General features: G+C 44.8%; 1 protein-coding gene across 1 annotated transcript in view; it reads left to right on the top strand.

Annotated features, from left to right (window-relative positions):
- Positions 1 to 22722, top strand: part of LOC121271970 (potassium/sodium hyperpolarization-activated cyclic nucleotide-gated channel 1-like) — a 315889-nt gene that overhangs the window by 169333 nt on the left and 123834 nt on the right. The window contains exon 4 of the mRNA XM_041178229.1: positions 16604 to 16822. Coding sequence (XP_041034163.1) covers positions 16604 to 16822 — 219 coding nt within the window. The remainder of the gene's footprint in view (positions 1 to 16603; positions 16823 to 22722) is intronic.

Raw genomic sequence — 22722 nt, 5'->3', positions numbered from 1 at the left:
ATCAAATGCTGCATTTTCACCAAGTTAATCTTGTTGAGGCATCATCACACAAGCAAAGTGCTGTTTGCGATGACCATGGTTCAGAATATCATGGATGCACTTGGAGATTGATAGGCAAAGCATATCGAAGCCAGCGTGCATGAGGGGAGGAGGGGGTCTTAGGTAGCGTTGTACACCACCGGGGTCCAGTGGGAGCAGCCCCCGGAAATCACTAGAAAGAAGGATTCTGAGGGCAATCGGAGAAGTCTGCAGCTGAGGCATGGATCTTGAGAAGTTTACCCCTAATCCCTATCGGCTCCAGTGTTGGTCTGGAGCAATGCGGCCTTGAGCTGATGCTACACTTGTTCAGTTCTTGACAGTCTTCCATCTCATGAGACAGTAGTATGGCTCAAGAGCCCCACTCTGGCTTGGCACTCTCTGGCATACAGGAAGAGAGTGGGCTGAGAAAACGCACAACTCGCTGGCCTCTTTTTCCTTTGGACAATCTTCTTGGCCAGTTGAGCTTTTCATTTCTGCTCACCTCTTCCAGTGCCCCTTCTAGAAGTCATGGCCGTCAGCCCAGTTGCCAGTGTCAATGGGCAGAACTCTCCATGCCCGCTGGTGTCTGGCGTACTTGGTGGAGTGAGCGGACACTAAGGCGAGAAGCCCAGAAATTGGTTTCATGACATCGTGAAGCCAGTCAGCGTTCGTCTGCTTAGCCCACGATGGTGGGCCACATTCCCTGCCCTCAGACGTTGGGAACCTCATTGTAATACATCCGCATATCATTATAAGGCCAGCCCGCTGGAATCAGCCCCTCATCACCCCCCACTCCTCCGCCCCCAGCCCCCGGCTGGATCAGCTGCCCACATCAGCATGATTGTACCCCAGTGCAGAACACCTCATGACAAGTGTGGCATGCAGAAGTCAGGACTTACTGCCTCGCTCACATCGTGGACATCCGAGGAGCAGAAGATACTGGAGCCCGACAGCAACAGCACCCTGGGAACGTCCATGGCATGTGGGTGGATTCTCAAGGACATGGCTCTGCTGCGACGCAGCTCACGGAAAGTGGAAAGTCATCGTTGATGCTCAAAGGGGTGGACAGGAAGGTCCAGCTGTGTTTGGGTGAAGAAGATCTACTGGGGGGTGGGAGAGGAAGAGGTGTCAGGATGGAGTGAGTTTGGGAGGTGGGGAATGAAGTTGTCAGAATGGGGTGAGATTGGGAGCAGGGGAATGAAGGTGTTGGGGGGGGAGGTTGGGAGAATGGGGGTGCTAGGGGAGTAACAGGAGAGAAGACAGCAACTGGGGAGGTAGGTTTAAGGGGGTTAGCAGGTGGAAGGGAAGGAGTTCGGATGGGGGAAGGAGTATGGATAGGGGAGGGAGTCCGCGGGTAGGAAAGAGTGTGGGTAGGGGAGTGAGTAAGACTGGAGGAAAGAGTGAGAACAGGGGAAGGACTATGTGTGGTGGAATAAGTAAGGGTGTCTGAATGAATCAGGAAAGGGGAAGGACTAAGCTAGAGGGAGGGGGGCAGCCCAGTGGTGGGGGAGGACTAAGATCAGGGGAGTCCGGGTGGGGAGGTCGAAGAGGGCGATAGTCCGGGGTGGGGAGCAAGGGTTTCCAAGAGGGGAAGGGGTTTCAAGGCGGGGAAGTGGTCCGGAGGGAGCGACGTTCATGTTCAAGCAAGGGAGGGCACTGATGATTCGCAGACTGCCTCCTGGAGAGCAAACTGAGGGTGTCCATGGAACAATGGGCTGTGAGAATGACAGAGGGCAGAGTGAGGTGAAAGGTGGAAGGGTGAGGGGTCGTCAGCAGTAGTAGAAGGGATGGCGAAGGTAGTTGCTGGGGACTTGGAGGCAGGCATGGACCCTGGGGATGGGAAGGAGGAGGCCGGGGAGGTGAATGTGGATGAAGGTGAGACTTTTGGGAAGGAGAATGTACATGTTCACCTGGTCATACCCGAAGGAGAAGGATTGTGGCTGGTAGGTCACAGAGGGGAGGTGGAAGGTGATGTCGGGGGGGTGGTCAGCAGTGATGGGGAAGGAAATGGGTGACTGGGGGAGGGGAAAAGATGAGGGAGCGCATGGAAAGCTGTATCACAACTATCCTGCCTAAATCAAAAGAGAAACAACAGTCATGGTGGGCAAGATCAGGTGCTACATGGGAGTGTGATCAGAGGGTGGGCAGAGATGTAGGTCACCTCAGATGGACAAGTGAAAGTGAACCCCAGCAGGCAGCATGGAAAAACCACAGGATAGTGAAAGGAGTGTGATGTGGGATGTGGGAAGGATCCACGTGCGTGGGAGAATACTTGTTTGAGGTTCCAAAAAGCCCTGCCACACACACACACACACTCACACACACACTCTCACACACACTCTCACACACACGCACACACACGCACACACACACACACACACACACACTCACACACACACACACACACACACACACGCGCGCACACATGCACACACACACACACGCGCACACATGCACACACACACACACACACTCTCACACACACACACACACTCACACACACACACACACACACACACTCACACACTCACTCACACACACACACACTCACACACACACACACACACACACACGCGCGCACACATGCACACACACACACACGCACACACTCGCACACACACTCACATGCGCACACATGCACACACACACACACACGCGCACACATGCACACACACACACACGCGCACACATGCACACACACACACACACGCGCACACATGCACACACGCGCACGCACACACGCACACACATGCACACACGCACACACGCGCACACGCATGCACACACATGCACACATGCACACACATGCACACACGCACACACACGCACACACGCGCACACGCACACACGCACACACGCACACACGCACACACACACACGCATGCATGCACACACACACGCACACACATGCACACACGCACACACACACACGCGCACACACATGCACGGTCACACATTTCCCCCTCCAGAATCACTCGTGGGCCAGCTGCTCCCTCTGTAGTGACAGAGGATGAGGTTGAGGGGGTCACAGGCAAAGGGGACTCAGAGGGAGAGGCCAGTGTCTGAGATTCCTGAGTGGATGACCCAGGGGTATTCAGATGCTACTCTTCCTCTCTTTGGGTGCCCAGGAGCCCCAGCCTGACTCGTTGAGGGGAAGGAGTACCCGGGGGGATGTCAATGTCTCCGTTTCCCCCTCACGTTGCCACTGCAGGAACTCACCCATGGCTACCGCGATGGAGTGCAGGTCTGCACACATCTCCGGATTCTGCTGGACCAGGGTCGCCATGGCATCTGCCATCCTCCCCGTGGACACCTCCATATGTGCACATGTGGGCACCACTTCATCAGAGAGCAGGTGGACCCACTCCTCCAACTCGCATGCCACTATGTTGAGAGCTTCCAGCAGCTCTGTGTGACGTACCCCCGCCTCCTGCTGACTCTCCAGGATGAGTTGGAAGGCCGAATCCAGAGGCTCATCATCGGACTCGGACATCACAGATGCCTCTTCCCCATAAGTCCACGGAGTGCCAGGGAGCTCGGCCAAACCTGCCTCCTCCTGCTGTGGACATGTGTCCATGTGGTGACCACCAGATTGTGAACCCGAAATTGCTCTAGATCTAGGTCCCACCGAGGTGTGTGTCTCTGCGCTGGTGCAGGGTGTGGGTAAGCGCTGTGTTGGGTTTTCCAGGCTGCTTATTTCCAGCTCTTCAATGGAGGAGGTGTCCTCTTGGCTGGAGGTGAGGATGTGGATGGAGCTGAGGGACTGGCTGGCTGAGGGTGTCGGTCGTTTGGCGGAGCTCCCTGTGAACCAAAGTGGAGATAATTAGTGCAGGTTAGCAGAGTCAGAAGCAGGACAGAGAGAGACACTCACAGTTGCATTGAGAGAGGGATGATGTGGTGCAGGATTCTCATGAGGGTGTTCACCACCGATCTCACCGTTGCCGCAGGCAGAGTCCACATCCTCACCAGTTAGTGCAATAGCACACTCCACAAAGTCAGTGAGGAGCCTAATATGGGTCACTCGAACTCCGGTCTGGGACCTCTCCCTGCTGCTGTGAGCTGGCTTCTCCTGCATGAAAACAGATGGAGAGAGTGTGAGCAGGACACATGGCACTGGGTGGAATGTTTGTGTGGTGAGCGGAGACATGGACAGGATGAAGACACGAGTTCCAGAAGATATGAGCCTGAGGGAGACATGTGGGTGTGCATGAGTGTAGGTGGTGATGTCCCTTGAGGCGTGAGATTCCTGTGGATGTGTGACGGGTTTGTGAGTGTGTGAGTTGAGGGTGATGAGAAGAGTGACTTACCCTTGCAGAATGGATGAGACCATTCCCCCTATAAGAGCGCTGGGTATTGCAGGGCATTGGCGCTGGTCGCCACAGCCACTGCCTCCCATGCTGGATTGGTGATGCTGCTGCCCCTCCTGTGGCCAGAGCGCGGGGGTAGAGAATTTCATGGCGGGCCCACACAGCATGCAAAAGGTCCTCATGGGATGTGTCACTAAAGCAGGGGCTGCAGTCTTTTTGCCTTGCAGGACCACCCTGTCTTCCATGCAGCTGTCGTGGGTAGGAGCATTGAGCGGTGCGCGCACAGCTGCCCTTTAAATAAGGCGAGATGATGCTGTGGCAGGCGAATGAGTGCCCTCCTGCCATCAAAATGGTGCATTTCCCAGGAATGCATGATTAATGTTGGGACAATACGGCGTGAGAAGCTGTAATTGCAGCCAACGGGTAAAAAATCGTTTTTCCCTGTGCGGTGTCCGCCATCTTCATACCTCACTTGCAAGTGTCCTTGTAGCAGCGGTAGGGATGTCAAGAAGGTGATCTCCCCATGGCCAATTCACAGAGCAGGAGGTCTTTTGAGTATGTGGCTGTCATCCATCTGATGAGTGTGGCCGAGCCAGCTGACATCTTTGGCTTAGCAATGACTGTATGCTGGTGGAATTAGCATTCCCCGGGACCTCTGAGTTGGTGACCTTGACCTGAGAAGAGAAGCGAAGGTGGGAATTGTTTAGCCTTTTCTCCTGTCCAGCATATGTTGTCCAGGTCTCATGACTGTAGAAGAGTGTGCTGAAGATGCTTGTTTGGTAGGCTTGCAGTTTGGTGTTCTCAGTCAGGTTATTGTTGTTCCACGCTCTCTCACTCAGCATGGACACAACAGCTACAGTTTTTGCAATGCGTGGTGAGTTTGGCACCATGGGACAGGCTGCTGGCAATTGTAGAGCCCAGATATGTGAAGCTAAAAAAGCCTCCTGTGTCACATTGTCAATGCTGATAGGTGGTGGTATGGTAACATGCTGGATATGACATTTGTCTTCCTGATGGTCAAACCCAAACTCTTTACAGGTGAGGCCAAGTCTGTCCAGTTGCCTCTGAAGGTGTTCCTCAGTATGGAATGTTAGCATGGCATCATCAGCGTAGAGCAGTCCTCTGATAGGAACTTGGTGCACTTTTGTCTTGGACCTCAGGCAGGCAAGGCTGAACAGCTTCCCGTCAGTTCTGGTATGTACGCAAACCCCCTCTGTAGATGAACACTCTCCCTTAAATCTACATCAGTCACAGGGAATCCTCTGGATCAAGGAATGGAAAAGATTGTGTTTTTTTGATGATATAAAGGCACCAATCACTCATGATGGACTGTGCAAACACATTGTGGTTTCATTTATTGAGACTAAGCTCATGGGAACATTTATACAGAGGCATAAAGCTTAAAGACATCAGAGCTGCAGAGTTGTATGTCGTGCTCTGCTGAAAGCAAAAGGGAAACTAAAACTGGACCACATGACACAATTGATGTCATGCTGCAATCCCTTAAAGGTGTATTACAATAGGAAACATGGGAAGTCATTAACAAGTTCCCTGTGACAAACCCCATCTGTTGAATGGCAGGCTTTGAACTATCACGGCCTTGTTAAACAGGCTCTGGACAGGCCATGGTCCATGTGCAGCCAACCTCCACCACTTGGGCCTCAGTACAAATGGCTTATGCACTTGTGGAAAGGCACAAACAATGCTATACATAACCGAGGACTGCCCCCTCTACAAGCTAAGTGATGGGCTAATCACCTTGAACTCAGCAAATGAGGAGGTTATTCTTTGGCTTCGGGGATTTGCATTTGCTTAATAATAATAAAAAATTGCCGCAGGGTCCCAGCAAAGTGGCTACACCATTTCAGTTGAACTCCTTTGAGAGCTGCCAGTGCTCTTGGGGCCGAAACATGTCCTGATCACAGAGTTGTAAAAAAGCATTGTTCAGAATGATTATGTCACCCAGCAGTACAATATATTCTGAAGCAAAAAAATATGTTTTAATATTGAACAAACCGATGGAGTTGGTGTGAATATTCATTAAAATATTTCACGCAAGCAATTTGGCTTGGAATTCATTTTTGAGGTAGCAAAGCCATTGTCATGTTAAGTCCCAGATCGTACAGTGTAGCAGGGGGCAGACAAGTGCTTCATAGAAAATAATGTTTTTCTTTGCTCATTACCTGAGCCACTTACAGCATTGGATAGAAACAGTGTTTCTACTCAGCGCTCTGCTGCCCAGGTCTCTCAGAGCTACTTGAGCTTTCTTGAGTCATTCCTCCACTCCCATTCTGCAGTAATTTCCCAGCTACTCCAGAAGTCTATCTTATTTGCTGTTAAATTGGTTTTGCACCTTGTCTGGAGAACTATACAGCTCTAATTGAAAGTCATGTGGAATTGCAATGTGCAATCTATTTGGTGAGCAAATCTGCCAGGCATTGAGGCAATGATAGTAAAGGTGCAGTTAAGGTACGCTATTGAGGAAACTCTGAATGCCTGACACAAGACCACCCAAGAAGCTCTCTTGGCGGTCAGTTCAAAAGATAGAAGGATTGCTTAAAAACCCAACCTAAATTAAATGTGGCATTTCAGCTGATGCATGGCAATAGGATGTTTCTGGCAGACAAAGTGGCAAAGGATGATTGGCATGAAACAAAGCTTGTATCCACCTAGCTGGAGAGAAGAGAGGCTGAAGGAAATCGAAGGGAGTCAGCCCTGGGCCTGAAATGTCCTGTATGTGGTAACACATCGCTTGCAAAAATCAACCTTACACTCATTACAAGAGCCAACTATGTGCACTCAACATTGCCAACGGCAGCTCAACGAGTTGCACTTTTCAAAATCCTTTCTTGGGATGTGGGCATTGCTGGCAAAGCCAGAATGTGATGCCCATCCTTAATTACCCTTGAACTGAGTGGCTTGTTAGGCCATTTCAGAAGGCATTTAAGAGTAGTTAAGAGTCAGCTACATTACTGTGGATCTGGAGCCACATATAGGCCAGACCAATAATGGACGGCAGATTTCCTTCCCTAAAGGGTGTTAGTGAACCAGATGGGTTTTTACAACAAGAACATTGATAGCTTCATAGTCACCATTATTGAGATTAGCTTTATGTTCCAGATTTTATTAATTTAGTTTAAATTCTACCAGTTGCCATGGCAAGATTTGAAACCACATCACACAAGCATTAGCGTGTCCCTCTGGATTACTAACCCAGCAATGTTACCATTACACCACCTTCACCTCCTTCCCTGAAGTCATCTGAATCTCCTTTTGCATCTGAGTCAAAAGGTTGTGGGTTCAAGTTCCACATCTCAGAGACATTTGTACAAAAATCTAGGCTGAAACTCTGACGCAGTAGTGAGGGAATGCTGCATTGCTGGATGTGCTGCCTTTCAACTGAAGCGCAACCTGCCCCCTCAACTTGATGCAAAAGATCCCATGTAGCTGTGTTGAAGAGGAGCAGCGGAGTTCTCTCTGGGGTTCTGGTGAATATTTATCCCTCAATCAACATCACGAAAACAGGTTATCTCAGCATAATCTCATTTGTGGAACCTTGCTGTACTTTACAACAGTGATGCCACTTCGAAGGTAAGAAAGGCACTAGATAAATGCAAGTCTTTTTTTCTGATCACTTAACTTGATGGAAGGAAAGTCATTACCCAAATTGGAAGTCATGCATGATTGTAAATTTTGCCTATTGAGTTGCTTCCCTTTTTTATGGAAGAATGACAGAAGCTGCGGGTGTCATGCAAAAGCTGTCAGTCCAATTCCAAACAGGTTGGAATCCTCATACCGTACATACAAAACTTCCTTCTGCACGAACACATGATTCAATGGTTGGCAGCACCCGAAAAGAAAAAAGGGCCACGTGCATTCCTAAACAATGACTGGAATGCTCTTTTCTGTGGGATAAGTGTGACATCAGTCTCAGTGAAAAACCAGCTCTTCACCATGGCAAGAACAAAACCTTACCTTGACCCGTGGGAAAGAAAGAACCAAGTCTACTTCCTCACGATTAACGAACTGCCATCAGTCACCCGATTGAATGAGCGGGGGCGGGGGGCGGCTGTATGTGTGTTGTGATTCATTCACTCACTTGTGAGAAAGAAAATCATGTCACGGCAATCTCAAGTGAATACACGGAAATTACCGAAAACTGTCAACGCACAATAACATGTGGAGGGATTAGAACTCTAGTTACGGGGATGAATAGTGTCGTTCTAGCCCATATTTATTCCTCCACCAACATCCCTCAAACAGATTATCTGGCCATCATCACCAAGGTATGTGTTCCCTATATTACAACAGTGACTACATGTCTCTAAAGCACTTTGGGATGTCCTGAGTCAGGAAAGACGCAATAGAAATGCAAGCCTTTCTACTAACAGACTCTTAACTCTCAATCTGTTCTTTTGAACTCTGAACCATTAGTGGTCGTCTTTCTTTTCATTCTACTCAAAGAGCATAGAAGTAAGAAGATAAAGTTGGTTGACCCTTCATAGATCCTGTACAATTTGCTTCATGTTGGACTCCACCCAATTCTCTTAATGTCCCGAGGAAAGATTCCAGAAGTTTCTATCTGCCTACAAAAGTAAATTAAGCAGAAATTCTGAATATTTATTTGACTTTATGTGCTACATTATACATCCTAGAATGGTTGCATTTCTTGGCCTGACATTGCTATGGTTTCAATAGTTCAGGGATCATCATTCACAAACAAGATTCAATTACCTCTATCCGAACTTATTCGCATAATTAACTGTTTAACTGCTGAATGCATAATAGTTGTTTAAGGAATAGATAGAAAAACAATGATCTTTACTTTTCAAGTCCAGAATATTATGTCTAAGTTACCATTGCCTGATCAATGATCACTCATCAAATTGTTACCTTTTTTCAGCTTATTATTTTCCTTTGAATCCCTCCTGATCTTTGGCAGCCCTTTCATCTAATTTTAGGGCTTTTTTTGATTGGGTTGTGTTGTCATTTCCTGGTCAAGACGTGTAAATAATAACACTTCTGTACATGGGCTCCCTAAGGTTGGAGTGGAAGTAAGTGAAATCAGACATAATGTGGCCTCATCTGTGATACTGTAATGAATTCAATTATATAGAAGCACAGAAGGAGACCATTCAGCCCATTGGGCCTATGATGATCTTAATAGGAGTGATTCGATTAATTGCACTCACTTGCTGTTTCTGCATAGCCCTGCAATCCTTTTCCTTCTTCAGTGTGGGCCCTTCCTTTGGAATGTTACTATTGAATCTGCTTCCATCACCCTTTCTGGCAGGACATTTCAGATTATAGCAACTCAGTGCAAATGATTTATTACCATCTGTCTCTGGTTCCTTTGTCAATTATCTTAAATGTGTATCAATTTACATTGAAGCAATGAATAGGCAACCAACTAAGATAATGACATATCTGTCATGATAATCTCACCTCTAATGCATCTGACATATCTAAATCTGTCACACTTGAGATATTGCATACATATTACATAGGATATATGATAAAGAAAAAGACCATTTGGCTCAAACAGTCCATGCGGGCATTTACGCTCCACTCGATCATCTGCAACAACAATTAGCTTCTAACTAACCTCAATATTTGTGTATTAGGTTACTTCCAAACAGGGAGCATTGAACAGGGAGAAAGGTTTTTACATTACTCCAGTTAAAACTTCATTACACAACAGGGACTGACCAGTTTAAACACAGCACCATCTTAGTAAATGAATAATAAGCAGATGGAAATGGAACACGCTGCATTCAATTTTGGGTTCATTTATTTGTGCTCCAATGTGTTTTCCATTCCACCTTTGCAGCCGACATTGACCTTACAGCTGTTTGGAACAGGATTAGGCAGTCAACCCCTCGAGCCTGTTTCACCATTCAGTCAATTTATGATGAAGACTATAGTGTTGTGGTAATGCCACTAGACTAGTAATCCAAAGGCCCATGCTCTGGGGGCATGGGTTCAAATCCCAACACTGCAGCTGGTAGAAATTGTGTTCAATGAATAACTCTGGACTTTAAAGCTAGTCTTGGTAATGGTGACCCTGGCAACTGTTGTCAATTGTTGAAAAAACCCATCTGGTTCACTAATACCCTGTAGGAAAGGAAATCTGCTATCTTTACTCAGTCTGGCCTACATGTGACTCCAGACCCAGAGCAATGTGGTTGACTCTTAACTGCCCTCTGAAATGACCTAGCAAGCCACTCAGTTCAAGGGCAATTAGAGATGGGCGACACATGCTGGCTTTGCCAATGATGTCCACATCCCATGAAAGAATTTTTAAAAATCAGATCATGTTGAATCTGTCTATTAATTTCATTTGCCCACCTTGGTTCTGTAATCCTTAATCATGCCAGGTCATGTGTGCTCTGCTGAAGAACAGGTCCTTTGGCTCATTGTCTGTTGATGATTCATCCCTGAGCTGTTTCCTTGGCAGTTTGCCATTGCTTTCCACACTCAGGGCTAGGATGAAGAGGCAGGTACCTAGTGTACCTGAGCCAGAAGTGTTGGTGTTATTCTGAACCAGACACTAACTATCTAGCTAACTGAGCTAATTAGGCCCCCAACCCTTCCTATTCTTGCGTAACAAAAATCTCTTAATCTCAATTTTAAATTTTCAATTGACCACCCCCCACGGTCTCAACATATTTTTGGTGGAGAGAGTTTGAGTTTTAGGTTTCCACTGTCCTTTGTGTGAAGAAGTGCTTCCTGACATCACCCCTGAATAGCCTGCTTCTAAGTTTAAGGTTGTAACCCCTTTGTTCCAGCCTCCTCAACCAGTGGAAATCATTTATCTCCAGCTACCCTATCGAGAGGGAGGTCTTGCAGAGCAGTGGGTAGGGCCCCTATCTCTGAGCCAGAAGCTGTGCAGTCAAGTCCCACTTCAGCACTTGATGGCCATGGAAGTTATGTCTATACTATGGCCAAATAGGTTTATTGTCAGCCTGTGAATCCTTCCAATATACTTGATGGAACGTGGCAAAGAGCAGGAGAGTTTCCTGGTGAGCCATACTGCAGAAGGCAATGGCAAAATGACTGCAGTATTTTGCCAAGCATAATCATGGACCAATCCATTGGAAGTCCATGGTCACCAACACCCTCTTGTGGTGTGGTACCTGGAAGAAGTGGAGGACCCTATCGGGACATAAATACTTTCATTGTTCATAGCACATTGCACAGTACATGATCCTTATAAAGCAGAGCATTCTCTCACTTAGCCTGAAAAATGAGATTTACTGGTAGAGGAAATAAGATGACTGACATTTTCACCACTGAACCATAATTCAGATGCAAATTTAGCTCTCGTGTGAATAATTAGGCAAAATGGTTGACCTTTATCTTGGATGTGATAAAATGCCAGCAATTTGCCTACTGAGCTTTGAACAATAGCAGGAAGTTCTGAAATCACAGCCTCAGGCCAGTCTTGATGAGTTTATTTTGTTTTTATAGTTATGGCTTAAGGTTTCCATTTACAAGACATGAGGCAATGCTGCATCAAATGGGCCAAACTATGCTCGTCCAGTTTTTGTTGCCAGAGGAAAGCCTACCCTTGTGTATATTTTTTAAATAAATTTATTGACAGGAGGAATAACAACTCTGCATGTATTAGCCTCCAAACTTCGCCACAGCACAGTAAAATGCAGCATTGACCTCTGCCATAGTGCAGACATATGGAGCATAAAGTGCAGACCTGATCCAATCAGTTAGTGCCACACTACCATTAGTAGAGGCCTAGAATTAGACCCCTTTGTTGGGGGTGGTATGTGCTGCAAGAGTATTTAGGGGGAATTAAAAAAAAAAATTAAACTAAGGAAAGGCAAAATATGTTCAAAAAGTATTGGGCAGGATTTTATTGGGTGGCCAGATTTCCCTGGCTGAGGGTGGGGGAGAGAACCATGATGCACAGGCCATAGGGGGAGGGGACACCCAGAGGGGGGCCTCCGATGGAAAAGGGAGACACCACCTCCTTACCCGTTCGAGACCCAAGCAGGCTAACCTACCAGATTCCCCTACCCATTGCCGCCCTCCTCCCGCCAGCCAAAAAATCGCGGCTTACCAGGAAGTGGCTATTAAGTGGTTACTTAAGGGCCTCAGTTGGCACAAGGAAAGGTGGGCCTCCCATGGCCTCACCCACCAGCCATTAAATTGTGCCTGGGTTAGGGTGGTAGGTGGCAGGAAAGGCACCCATGGAATTGTATGGGCCCACCTCCTCGTCCCATCCCCCTTCTGCAAACCCATCCATGGGGGGCAATAAAATTCAGCTCACAGTGTCAATATTGCATCTTCTTAGAATTAACGGGCCCGGTGATTCTCCTTTCTGAGTAGAATGACATTGCTTTATCCTATTAGCATTTTGCACAACATCATACAGAATCTATTGGTGCAAAATAATTATAGATACTGAAAGCTGATGGAAAGCTAGACGCCCTGAAGTGCTCAGCAACTCCAGTGATATCATCTTAGCTAGAACATAATTGGAGGAAGGTGAATGAATAGAACTATCGCAGGGAGCTGGGGTTGCCTATGAACATTCTTTTAGCAACAGTCATTTTCCAAGAATCTGACAGCTGATAAAATAATTAAAGAATCACAAAACACACCCAATGTTTTTTTTTAACTATTGGCATTATCACTAAAGACCACATTCTTCACTTTACAACAGGCAGCAGCATATGGAATGAATGCACGCACATCTCATTTAACTGTTGGAGATACAGTCAAGAATAGTACAATGAAGTGTTAAATATGTTCTTTATAAGTGTAACTATTCCTGATGATAACGATTATTGAATGCCCAGCGCTTGGAACATGTCATAATGCCCCCTATGTATGAGCCAAATGCAGCGGCAAGCAACTTAAGGCTCTATCGCTTTTGCAAATAGAATATCGATTTTCACTGTGCGGGATGCTGCCACAGTGTGTTGCTGTAGCGATTCATTGTGCCACAGAGCAGTAGAATGTCACGATGTTTCTGCAACTTCTCTCACACAGTGAGATTAGCAGCAGAACCAGCAAGAGGATATACCAAGTACAGCCCAAACCAATGTTACCCGTAGACCTTTAGGAAGGCTGATGTCGACTGGGGAGAGGGTGGGCGAACAACGAGGCTGAGTGACGTCTGATTTTGGCTGTTTTTCCAAAAACTGTAACACATGTTGAGGCCTTAGAATAACTAAAAGCACACCTCACGAACAAATCTATCAATGCTGAAAAAGTGCCAATGTACTTTATTATTCATATTTAATATGAGATTGTACTTGTTTGAAATTTTACATACACTTTAACTTATACATTGGGGCTTTAAAATGATCAGAATGGGTTCTGAAATAAAATATGATATTAGAATTCAAAGTGATCCACCTTAAAAAGCCTTTGGGTTGAAATTGTGCTACCTGTGATTGTCATATATAAGAAAAGAAGAAAAAAGACTTGCATTTATATAGTGCCTTTCACTAGATTTCCCAAAGTGCTTTTCAGCGAATGAAGTATTTTTAAAGTGTTGTCACTGTTGTGATGCAGAGAATGTGGTAGCCAATTTGCACACAGCAAGCTCCTACAATCAGCAATATGATAATGACCAGATAATCAGTTTTTATGCTGTTGATTGAGGGACAAATAGCAGCCAGGACACTGGGGATAACTCACCTGCACATCTTCGAGATGGGATCTTTTGGATCCACCTGAGAAGGCAGACAGGGTATGGTTTAGCATCTCGTCTGAAAAATGGCACCTGTGACAGTGCAGCACCCTCTTGGCACTGCACCGTGGGTGTTAACCTAGATTTTGAGCTCAGGCCTTGGAGTGGGACTTGAACCCCAACTATTTGATTTGGAGACAGGAGTTCTACCCAGTGAGTCACTGGACTGCCTGTAGTTGCTGTCTTCACAAGGGACGAAAAGTGTTTCACGTTGCAGCAAGTTATCAAATGTGGAATTGATCTACCTTCAATTGTCAAAGGAACACTGTTTGGTAAACATTTCTTTGAATGGGTCAGGGGGGCATATTGTCATGGCAACATTGTGCAACATATCACATGATGAGCATTTTGCCCTAATTACCATGAGCAATGCCACAGGAGACCTGTTCATCTTTATATTTTCATAAGAGCCAAGAAAGCTCACTGCAGTACTGATGAAGAATGATTGTGATCAAATGTACCTCATGTGTGGATCGTAAGTACCAGCAGAGACCCTGTTGGACCAAATGGCCTATTCCTGTGTTATATTTAGGGGGAGATGGTTGTGTAGTGGTAATGTCACTAGATAAGTAATCTAGAAACCCAGACTCATTCTCTGGGGGTGGGGGTGGAGGGAGTTGCGGTGCATGGCTTCAAATGGCAGCTGGTGGAACTTAAATTCAGCGAACAAGATAAGGATTGAAAGCTAGTCTCAGTAATGCTGATCAAGAAATTACCATCGATTATTGTAACCCACCTGGGTTCACTAATGCCTTTTAGGGAAGGAAGTCTGCCATTCATGCCTGCTCTGGCCTACATTGTGACTCTAGACCCACAGCAATGTGGTTAACTCTTAACTGTCTTCTGAAATATAGTTCAAGGGCAATTAGGGATGAGCAACAAATGGTGGCCTGGCCACTGACGCCCGCATTCCATCAAAGAATAAAAAAAAAAAGAAAAATAAAGATGCAGTGTTTTCCTTCAATGTCTTAAAGCTTCAAAAAGGTCTCTTCTGAGGACACAGTGCTCAATATACCCATTACATTGATATAGGTTGCACACAATTGTTTCCTTCCAAATTTTATTCTAAGAAGCTGCACAATGCATGGGGGACTGAAAGGTGCTGCATCACCTTCTGGTTCATTCGTCAGGCAGTGGTCTCCTGTTTTCAGCTTCCCTGTCATAGGATAGCGTTAAGCGAAGAGTTTGCTGCAGAGGAATGAGGCAGAGTCCAGAATGAGCCACCCATGCTGCCCTTTCTTGCTGCCCAACTGGCATTGGAATAGCATTGATTGATAACCCAGGACATGAGCCTGCCCAGAGAATCACACAGAGGTTAGGAGCATGCGTGTACTCAATAGAGGCTGATGAGATAAATATTAAGCAATGCAAAATTTAGTTTATAGCTACATATTCCCTGATTGCTCAGCTGGTACACGAACAGTGTGCAACTAATCAACACACTTCGGAAAGGTACCAAGATTGGTCTCAGCAGCGGTAATTCTCCAATTCTGCGCTCTTGCACATCCTCTTTTTTTCTTCGTCCCACCATTGACAACTGTGCCTTCAGCCGCCGAGCCCCTCCATTCCTTCCTGAACTGCTCCACCTCTTTAACTCTCTTTCCACTTTTAAGTTGCCCCTTCAAATCTAACTCTTTGTTCAAGCTTTTGGCCACCCCTAATGTATCGTTATGTCACCTGGTGTCAAATTTTGTTTGCTAACGCCCCTGAAGTGTTTTGGAATGTTTTACTGTGTAAAAATGCTACATAAATGAAAGTTGTTGTTGTTGTGAAAAAAGAAAATGCTGGAAAAATTCAGCAGGTCTGAAAGCATCTGTGGAGAGGGAAACAGAGTTAATATTTTGAGTCTGAACGACTCTTTGTCAGAGCTGCTGAGTTTTCCCAGCATTTTTATTTCAGATTTCCAGCATCTGCAGTATTTTGCTTTTAGTTGTGGTTGTTGTTGAATTGTATTTCAACATGTATCAGGTTCTTCAGAATGGGGGGGTGGGGAGAGGGGGGTGGGGGGGAAGAAATTGATGAATGGAAGGGAAAAAGGGAAATAAAACTGCTACATATTTATGTTTCCTTAAATATGCTGCTTATTCTCTGCTGAACTTTAACAAAGCATAGCTGCTTGACCATTACAGAAAGCCTGGGCTATGCAGCATAGAACAGTATTTGGACCTGGCTCCTTTTCAGTTTTCCAAGGCTTGCAAACTGCAGCCCTGAGGGAAGATTGGATAGGCCAGGGTAGTTTTCCTTAGAACAGAGGAGACTGAAGGGTGACCTAATTGAGGTGTACAAAATTGTGAGGGGCCTAGATAGGGAAGACAGGGAAGACTTGTTTCCCCTAGCTGAGGGGTCAACTACCAGAGGGGCATGAATTTAAGGTTAAAGGATTAGAGGGGACAAGAGGAAAAAACTTTTTGTGCCGTAACTTTTCCCTGGTTCTACCTAATGAAGAGGCAACATGCAGACTCCGGAGTCTATTTGGGCCACTGCTGAATTTACTTTGGAACTAGCATCGATCCAGCTTCAGTTTTCTTGTTACACTCTGACAGTTTGCTCTCCTTCGCAGGATGACTCCTGGTCGAAGCAGTACTCCTATGCACTGTTCAAGGCAATGAGCCACATGCTGTGCATCGGATATGGAAAACAGGCACCGGTTGGCATGTCTGACGTCTGGCTGACTATGCTTAGCATGATCGTAGGAGCTACCTGCTACGCCATGTTCATCGGCCATGCCACAGCTCTCATCCAATCATTGGACTCTTCTCGGAGGCAGTATCAAGAGAAGGTAAGGTCTGACTAGCCTATACTTTCAGCTACATCTTAAGTGATAAACTCCTGTTGCAGGAATCTCTTGAACGAAGTATTACTGAACGGCTGGGTACTACTGTTGAATCGGTCCACTTGAAACTAATGCTGTTATTTTTATTTGAAACTAATTCTTTATTCAGGAACCTGCGATATTGTGGTGGATAATAGATAGCTTGGCATGAATACAAGGCTGTAATCTAATCGAGGGTTCCATTCTTGTCATAAGTGAGAATATTTAGGTGTGTCACCTGAGCTCAGAGATTGTATTGCTCTTTTTAAACTGCTCCAAGCTATTTGTGTTGAACACAACACTATTAATTCAATAGAAGCAGGTTGTCATTTAACTTTGGATGAATTTATTTGTGTTCTGCATTGTTCATCTATGATGGTGGTTGTCTGAAGGCTTAGTGATTACAGTGAAGTTTTGCTTAGAAATAATATTCAGTCAAGAACATGGAAAATTCTATATATGTTCTATATAGTCGTTTGATAGTATAGAACTTAAGAATTGCTGAAAAAAGAGACATTGCCTTTTTCAACTAAACGAAAACTTGGGGGACACCCATTTGCTGGTTCGTTCCCAATGGCAATGCCTTGACCAATCAGAGTCGACCTGCCTGGTTTGAATTTGAACAATAGCTTGGCAGTTAGCTGTTTCCTGGTGCATTCTCCATGGCAGTGCCTCTACCAACCAGATTCCACTTGCCAACCAATCAACACTTTCGTTTTGTGCATTATAAATTGTTGTTCCTTTTACTATTGGTAATCTTGTGAACTGACCTGATGAGTGCAAGATGAAAAGCTTTGATAGGATGCCTCTTTTTAATCAGCAATATTATGTTGTGTATACATATATATGTAATATATGCATAAACATACACACATACAACAGCATTATTTTCAATAGACCTATGAACAAGCCATCAAGAAACATATTTACAGCGTTGAATTCAGCACTACTAATGTTACTGCTTCTAGCAGCAAATAACAAGTACAACAACTTGCATTTATATAGCACCTTTAATGGTTAAGGAAAAGTACAGAGAGACAAAAATATGAATTGATGTCAAACTATAGAAGACTTAGCAAAGGTGACCAACAATTTTGTCAGAGGGATAAGATTTAAGAAAAAATGATAAAGATTAGGGCAGAAATTGAGGCAGAAGAGGTTAGAAGAGACTTAGAACTGAGGTGGCTGAAGGCTCATCCCCAGTGGGATGATGAAAGGAGAGAGGGGTGCACAAGGGAAGAGATTATTCAGCTGGAGCAGGTTAATGATGTGACATGGGCTGAAGCATGAAAGGAATTGAAGATGAGGGTGAGGATCTTGATTCAATACTTTGATGGACAAACAGTCAAAGTAAATATGCAAAACCATGGGCAGGGGGATACTTAGTTCAGCCAAGAATATGTATATTGGAGTTTTGAATATAGTTTGAGTTGATGGAGATTGATGGGAAGAGAGAATTTGGGGAATTGAACATTGACATAACAAAAGTGTCAAAGACACTGAACTGCTAAAGCAGGAAATTTAAGTCATTGGGCCAATGTTGGAAATGTTGTCCGAGCTTCTCCTATACTCTGTTAGCATCCTCTAAAATTATTATGTGCTTGCTTTTAAATGAGTCCTTCCCTATGTTAAATGTCCATCCTTATATTTATTCCCTCTAAAGTTGTTGACTAGATCTAGATCCAGATCCAGGCCCCACAGCCTTCCAGTACGTTGCTCAAAAGCTCAATTTCCCATGAATAAGGCTATTGAACAGAGGCGTTCTATTCAGGGCTCACTTTCTCCTCTGCCATCTTGGCCCTGACATCTCACAGAGAAGCTGAGGTCTAAAAAGCTGATCAGCGCCATTTGTAACCTTTGACTGCGGCAGCCGCACTGTAGGCATCCTGCATCCATTCTCTATTTATAATGTTAACTAGTGGAATGCAGCTGAAAGTGAGCAGTGCTGGCATTACATTGTGGCTTGGTGCTTTGAGGAGATGAAATCAAATGCTTCCTTTGTGCTGTCACGGGCTGCGGGCATTAACATTTGAACACATGACAAATTGACAGGGTTGGTGACTCCTGCCACATGCCAAACACCAGGTGGCCATTGCACAAGCTGTCCTGCTCTACTCAACTCTGCTAGGGATGAGGTTACAGCGAAGCTGTTGTCAGAAACTTTGTTGTTGCTCACAATTAGAGGAGGAGGAGAGAGAGAGAGAGAGATGCCTGTTTGTTTGGTAACAATTAAACCATTTCAAAATCTTCTACTTAGTTTTCAATTAGTTTTAACAATAAAGTAAGAAAGAGAGAAATAAAATGACTTAGCCTCAAACACAATAATAATGTTCCTAGTTCAGAAATTATCAAACTACCACAATAGAAATTACAGATTGCAACTCACCAAGACTCCTTTGACAGCACCTTCCAAACCCTCTACCACCTAAAAGGACAAGGGCAACAGACACATGGGAACACCAACACCTACAAGTTTCCCTCCAAGCCACATACCATCCTGACTTGGAAGTACATCACTGTTCCTTCACTGTTGCTGGGTCAAAATCCTGGAACTCCCTTTCTAACAGCACTGTGGGTGTACCTACACTACATGGACTCCAGTGGTCTAAGAAAGTGGCTCACCACCGCCTTCTCAAGGGCAATTAGGGAATGAGCAACAAATGCTGGCTTAGCCAGCATCACCCACATCCCATTAAAGAATAAAAAGATGCTGGAATTCTTGTGTTTTTATTTACATGGTGTCTCCCTGTGTTAATGCTTGATATGAAGAATGGCATAATTTGGTTGTATGTTAGCCTATTCAGATCCGAATCATATGATAAAGATTTTAAGCATCATCCAGTGTAGAATCTTATGAAGTTATTCAGTGGCATTAGCATAGGCAAACTGTCTGATTCAATTGTGTTAGATGGGGAAGGATGGGAGGATGCTCAAGTGGAGCATAAACATAGGCGTGGGCTGGTTGGACTGAATGGCTGTTTCTGTGTTTGAATATTCTATGTAATTCTAAGTAATTCAACATCCCCTTTAGGGAAGGATACTTCATATTCTATATTTATTATTTGAGGTTTGTTTTACTCTGACCAGGGTACAGTAGTGATCTATTCATACCTAAGGAAATATATATTTGTCATAGAGATGATGCATTGAAGACTTGCTAAATTGATTGCTGGGATGAGGGGGCTTCAAGGAGGAGGGATTGAGCAGATTGACCCTATACTCTCCAGAGTTTGGGAGAACGAGGGGTGAGATCATTGAAACATATAAGAGTTTGAGAGGGCTTGATAGGGTAGGTGCTGAGAGGCTGTTTCCCTTGGCGAGAGAGTCTAGAGCTAATGGGCATAATCTCAGGATAAGGGATCAGCCATATAGAACTGAGATGAGAAGTTTCTTCATTCAGAGGGTTGTGTATTATTGGGGTGGGCTCTGAATTTTCAGTTGTATTCAAATCTGGGGTCGATAGATTTTTGGACTCTAAGGGAATCAAGGGATATGGGGATGGGGCAGGAATGGAGTTGAGGTGAAAGATCAGTCATGATCATATTGAATGGTGGATCAGGCTCAAAGGACAGTATGGCCTACTCCTGCTATACTTTTATGTTCTTATGCTTAAATCTGTCCTATTTTGTGGTACTGCCTTCAAATGTATCTTTGTTAATTTTTGAGTAAGTCACTTTTCAATAAGAAACTATCAGATAGAGAGATGTAGCTTTTGTTTTTCACTGACAATAATCAGCCATCACATCAAAAGGCTTAAAGGGGAACTCCGCCACTGGAAGTTCACTCAATCTCACTTGACAACGGCACAGCCTGCAGAGAAGTGGCAAGCTTTCTGGCAAGGTGTGGTGACATTTATCTTTAAGGTGGATAGTGTACTAGTTGCATTATCTATGAGAGTGTGTCTATTTTATTAGGACATACAATGGTTATTGGTATTTATCACAGTTTATTATTTGTGCCTCCAGTTGCCTGGGCACCAAGCTCTGGAATTCCACCTCACATCTTGCCTCTGTACCTCGCTTTCCACCTTTAGGACACTTCTTAAAACCTATCTCTTTGACCAAGCTTTGGGTCGCCTCACCTAATATCTCCTTACGTGGCTCAATGTCCTAATTTGTTTTATAATGCTCCTGTGAAACAGCTTGGGATGTTGCATTACGTTACAGGTGCTATATAAATGCAAGTTGTTGTTGTATATTAGTTGTGTGACGGTTTGGGCCCAAAGGAGGATTTCAAGACATAACAGTTCCGTGCAAACCATCCAAGTAATGAAACAACACTTCAGTCGGCAAGGATTTCAGAACTGTTTGTGCAATCAAGTGACCTGTGTTTACATTAAATTTGGTCTTCTGCACTATATGGTTTCTGAAACATATGTTTTCTGAAACAGCCAGTGGCAGGCAGCATTCTCAGCTCAAAAGCATAGCACAGGAGGTCGCAAAAATTAAGCCGCCGTTCCTTCACTGTCGCTGGGTCAAAATCCTGGAACTCCCTCCCTAACAGCACTGTGGGTGTACCTATACCACATGGACTGCAGCGGGTTCAAGAAGGCAGCTCACCACCGCCTTCCCAAGGGAAATTAGGGATGGGCAGCAACTGCTGGCCTAGCCAGTGATGCCCACATCCTGTGAAAGAATTCAAAGAAATTTCTGGCTGTTTATCTAAATGGGCAGAAGAAGGCAGCCCACTAATTATTTGCGTTATGCTTCTGTAAGCATGCTTCCCCTACTGGTTGGGTAGAATCAGCCTCTATCACAGAAAGTTCGCCTCGTCAATGCAAATATTTAACTGCTATGGGATTAAAGATGTGCCAACAACCTGCACATTTCGCTGTTACCCTCTGTTGCTGGTATACGTGTGAGTCATCACAAGTTGCTCACAGTTCATCCTCAATTCTGTCCTCACACACTCCGCACATTTCAAACTGACATTGCAGGATCATAATCGGGTGCAGAATTTCAGAACGATTTTCCCGTCATTAAGAGTAGAAGTGATCATTTGTACCAGTCTCACCACTGCCCAGGCTAAGATCAGTTAACTCCGGAACAGACTGGGGAATCCAACCTGGAATCATACTAGCCCAAATGGCTCAACTGCTTAATGCATAAAACCACTGAATCACATAGTGCTTATTGATATATCACATTACCTCCCTCTGAGAAATATTCATAGTTTTCATCTGCTATTCTTCCAAAGGACAGCTGCATTTACAAATAAACATCAATTAAGCCACTTTTGCTGTTATTTTCTCAGAGGAGCAATTTAGTCAGTGTGTCGGCACTATTATTAATCCACCTCAGTTTTTGTTTGCAAGTTGATTGATTTCTCCTCTTCACTTATCCTCCACCGTCTCTCTGTGTGATACTTATGTTGATTAAAGATGAAATTATCCATTCTGCAAATACTGGAATCATAATGCACTACCCAACATCCTTAGATTAATAGGGACAAATTAAAGTGCTGGAGATTTTGACATGAATGAGCCACTCTTCTTTTTTATTGGAATGACCATTTAATTTTACTCCTCTGCATCTGTAATAATATAGTTATTAAAGCAGATTTAAGATGCTGCTGATTTTCTTTTTTACAAAAGATTAATTGGGTAATGATAATATTGCTGAAGAAAGATATATGTTGAAGCTTTTCATCTTGCACACATCAGGACACTTCACAAGAATATCAATATAAGGGGAAAACAACAATTTATACTATATGAGAAGAGAGTGCTGATTGGTTGGCAAGTGGACTCTAATTGGTAGAGGTGTAGCTGTCGAGAAATTTATTGTAACTGACAATTAACTGCCAAGCATTGTTTGACATTTAAACCAGACAGCTTGACTCTGATTGGTCAAGGCATTACCCTGAGG

The sequence above is a fragment of the Carcharodon carcharias genome, chromosome 32, assembly GCF_017639515.1.
Source record: "Carcharodon carcharias isolate sCarCar2 chromosome 32, sCarCar2.pri, whole genome shotgun sequence".
NCBI classification, from domain to species: Eukaryota; Metazoa; Chordata; class Chondrichthyes; order Lamniformes; family Lamnidae; genus Carcharodon; species Carcharodon carcharias.
This window is presented reverse-complemented; position numbering and strand designations above follow the sequence as displayed.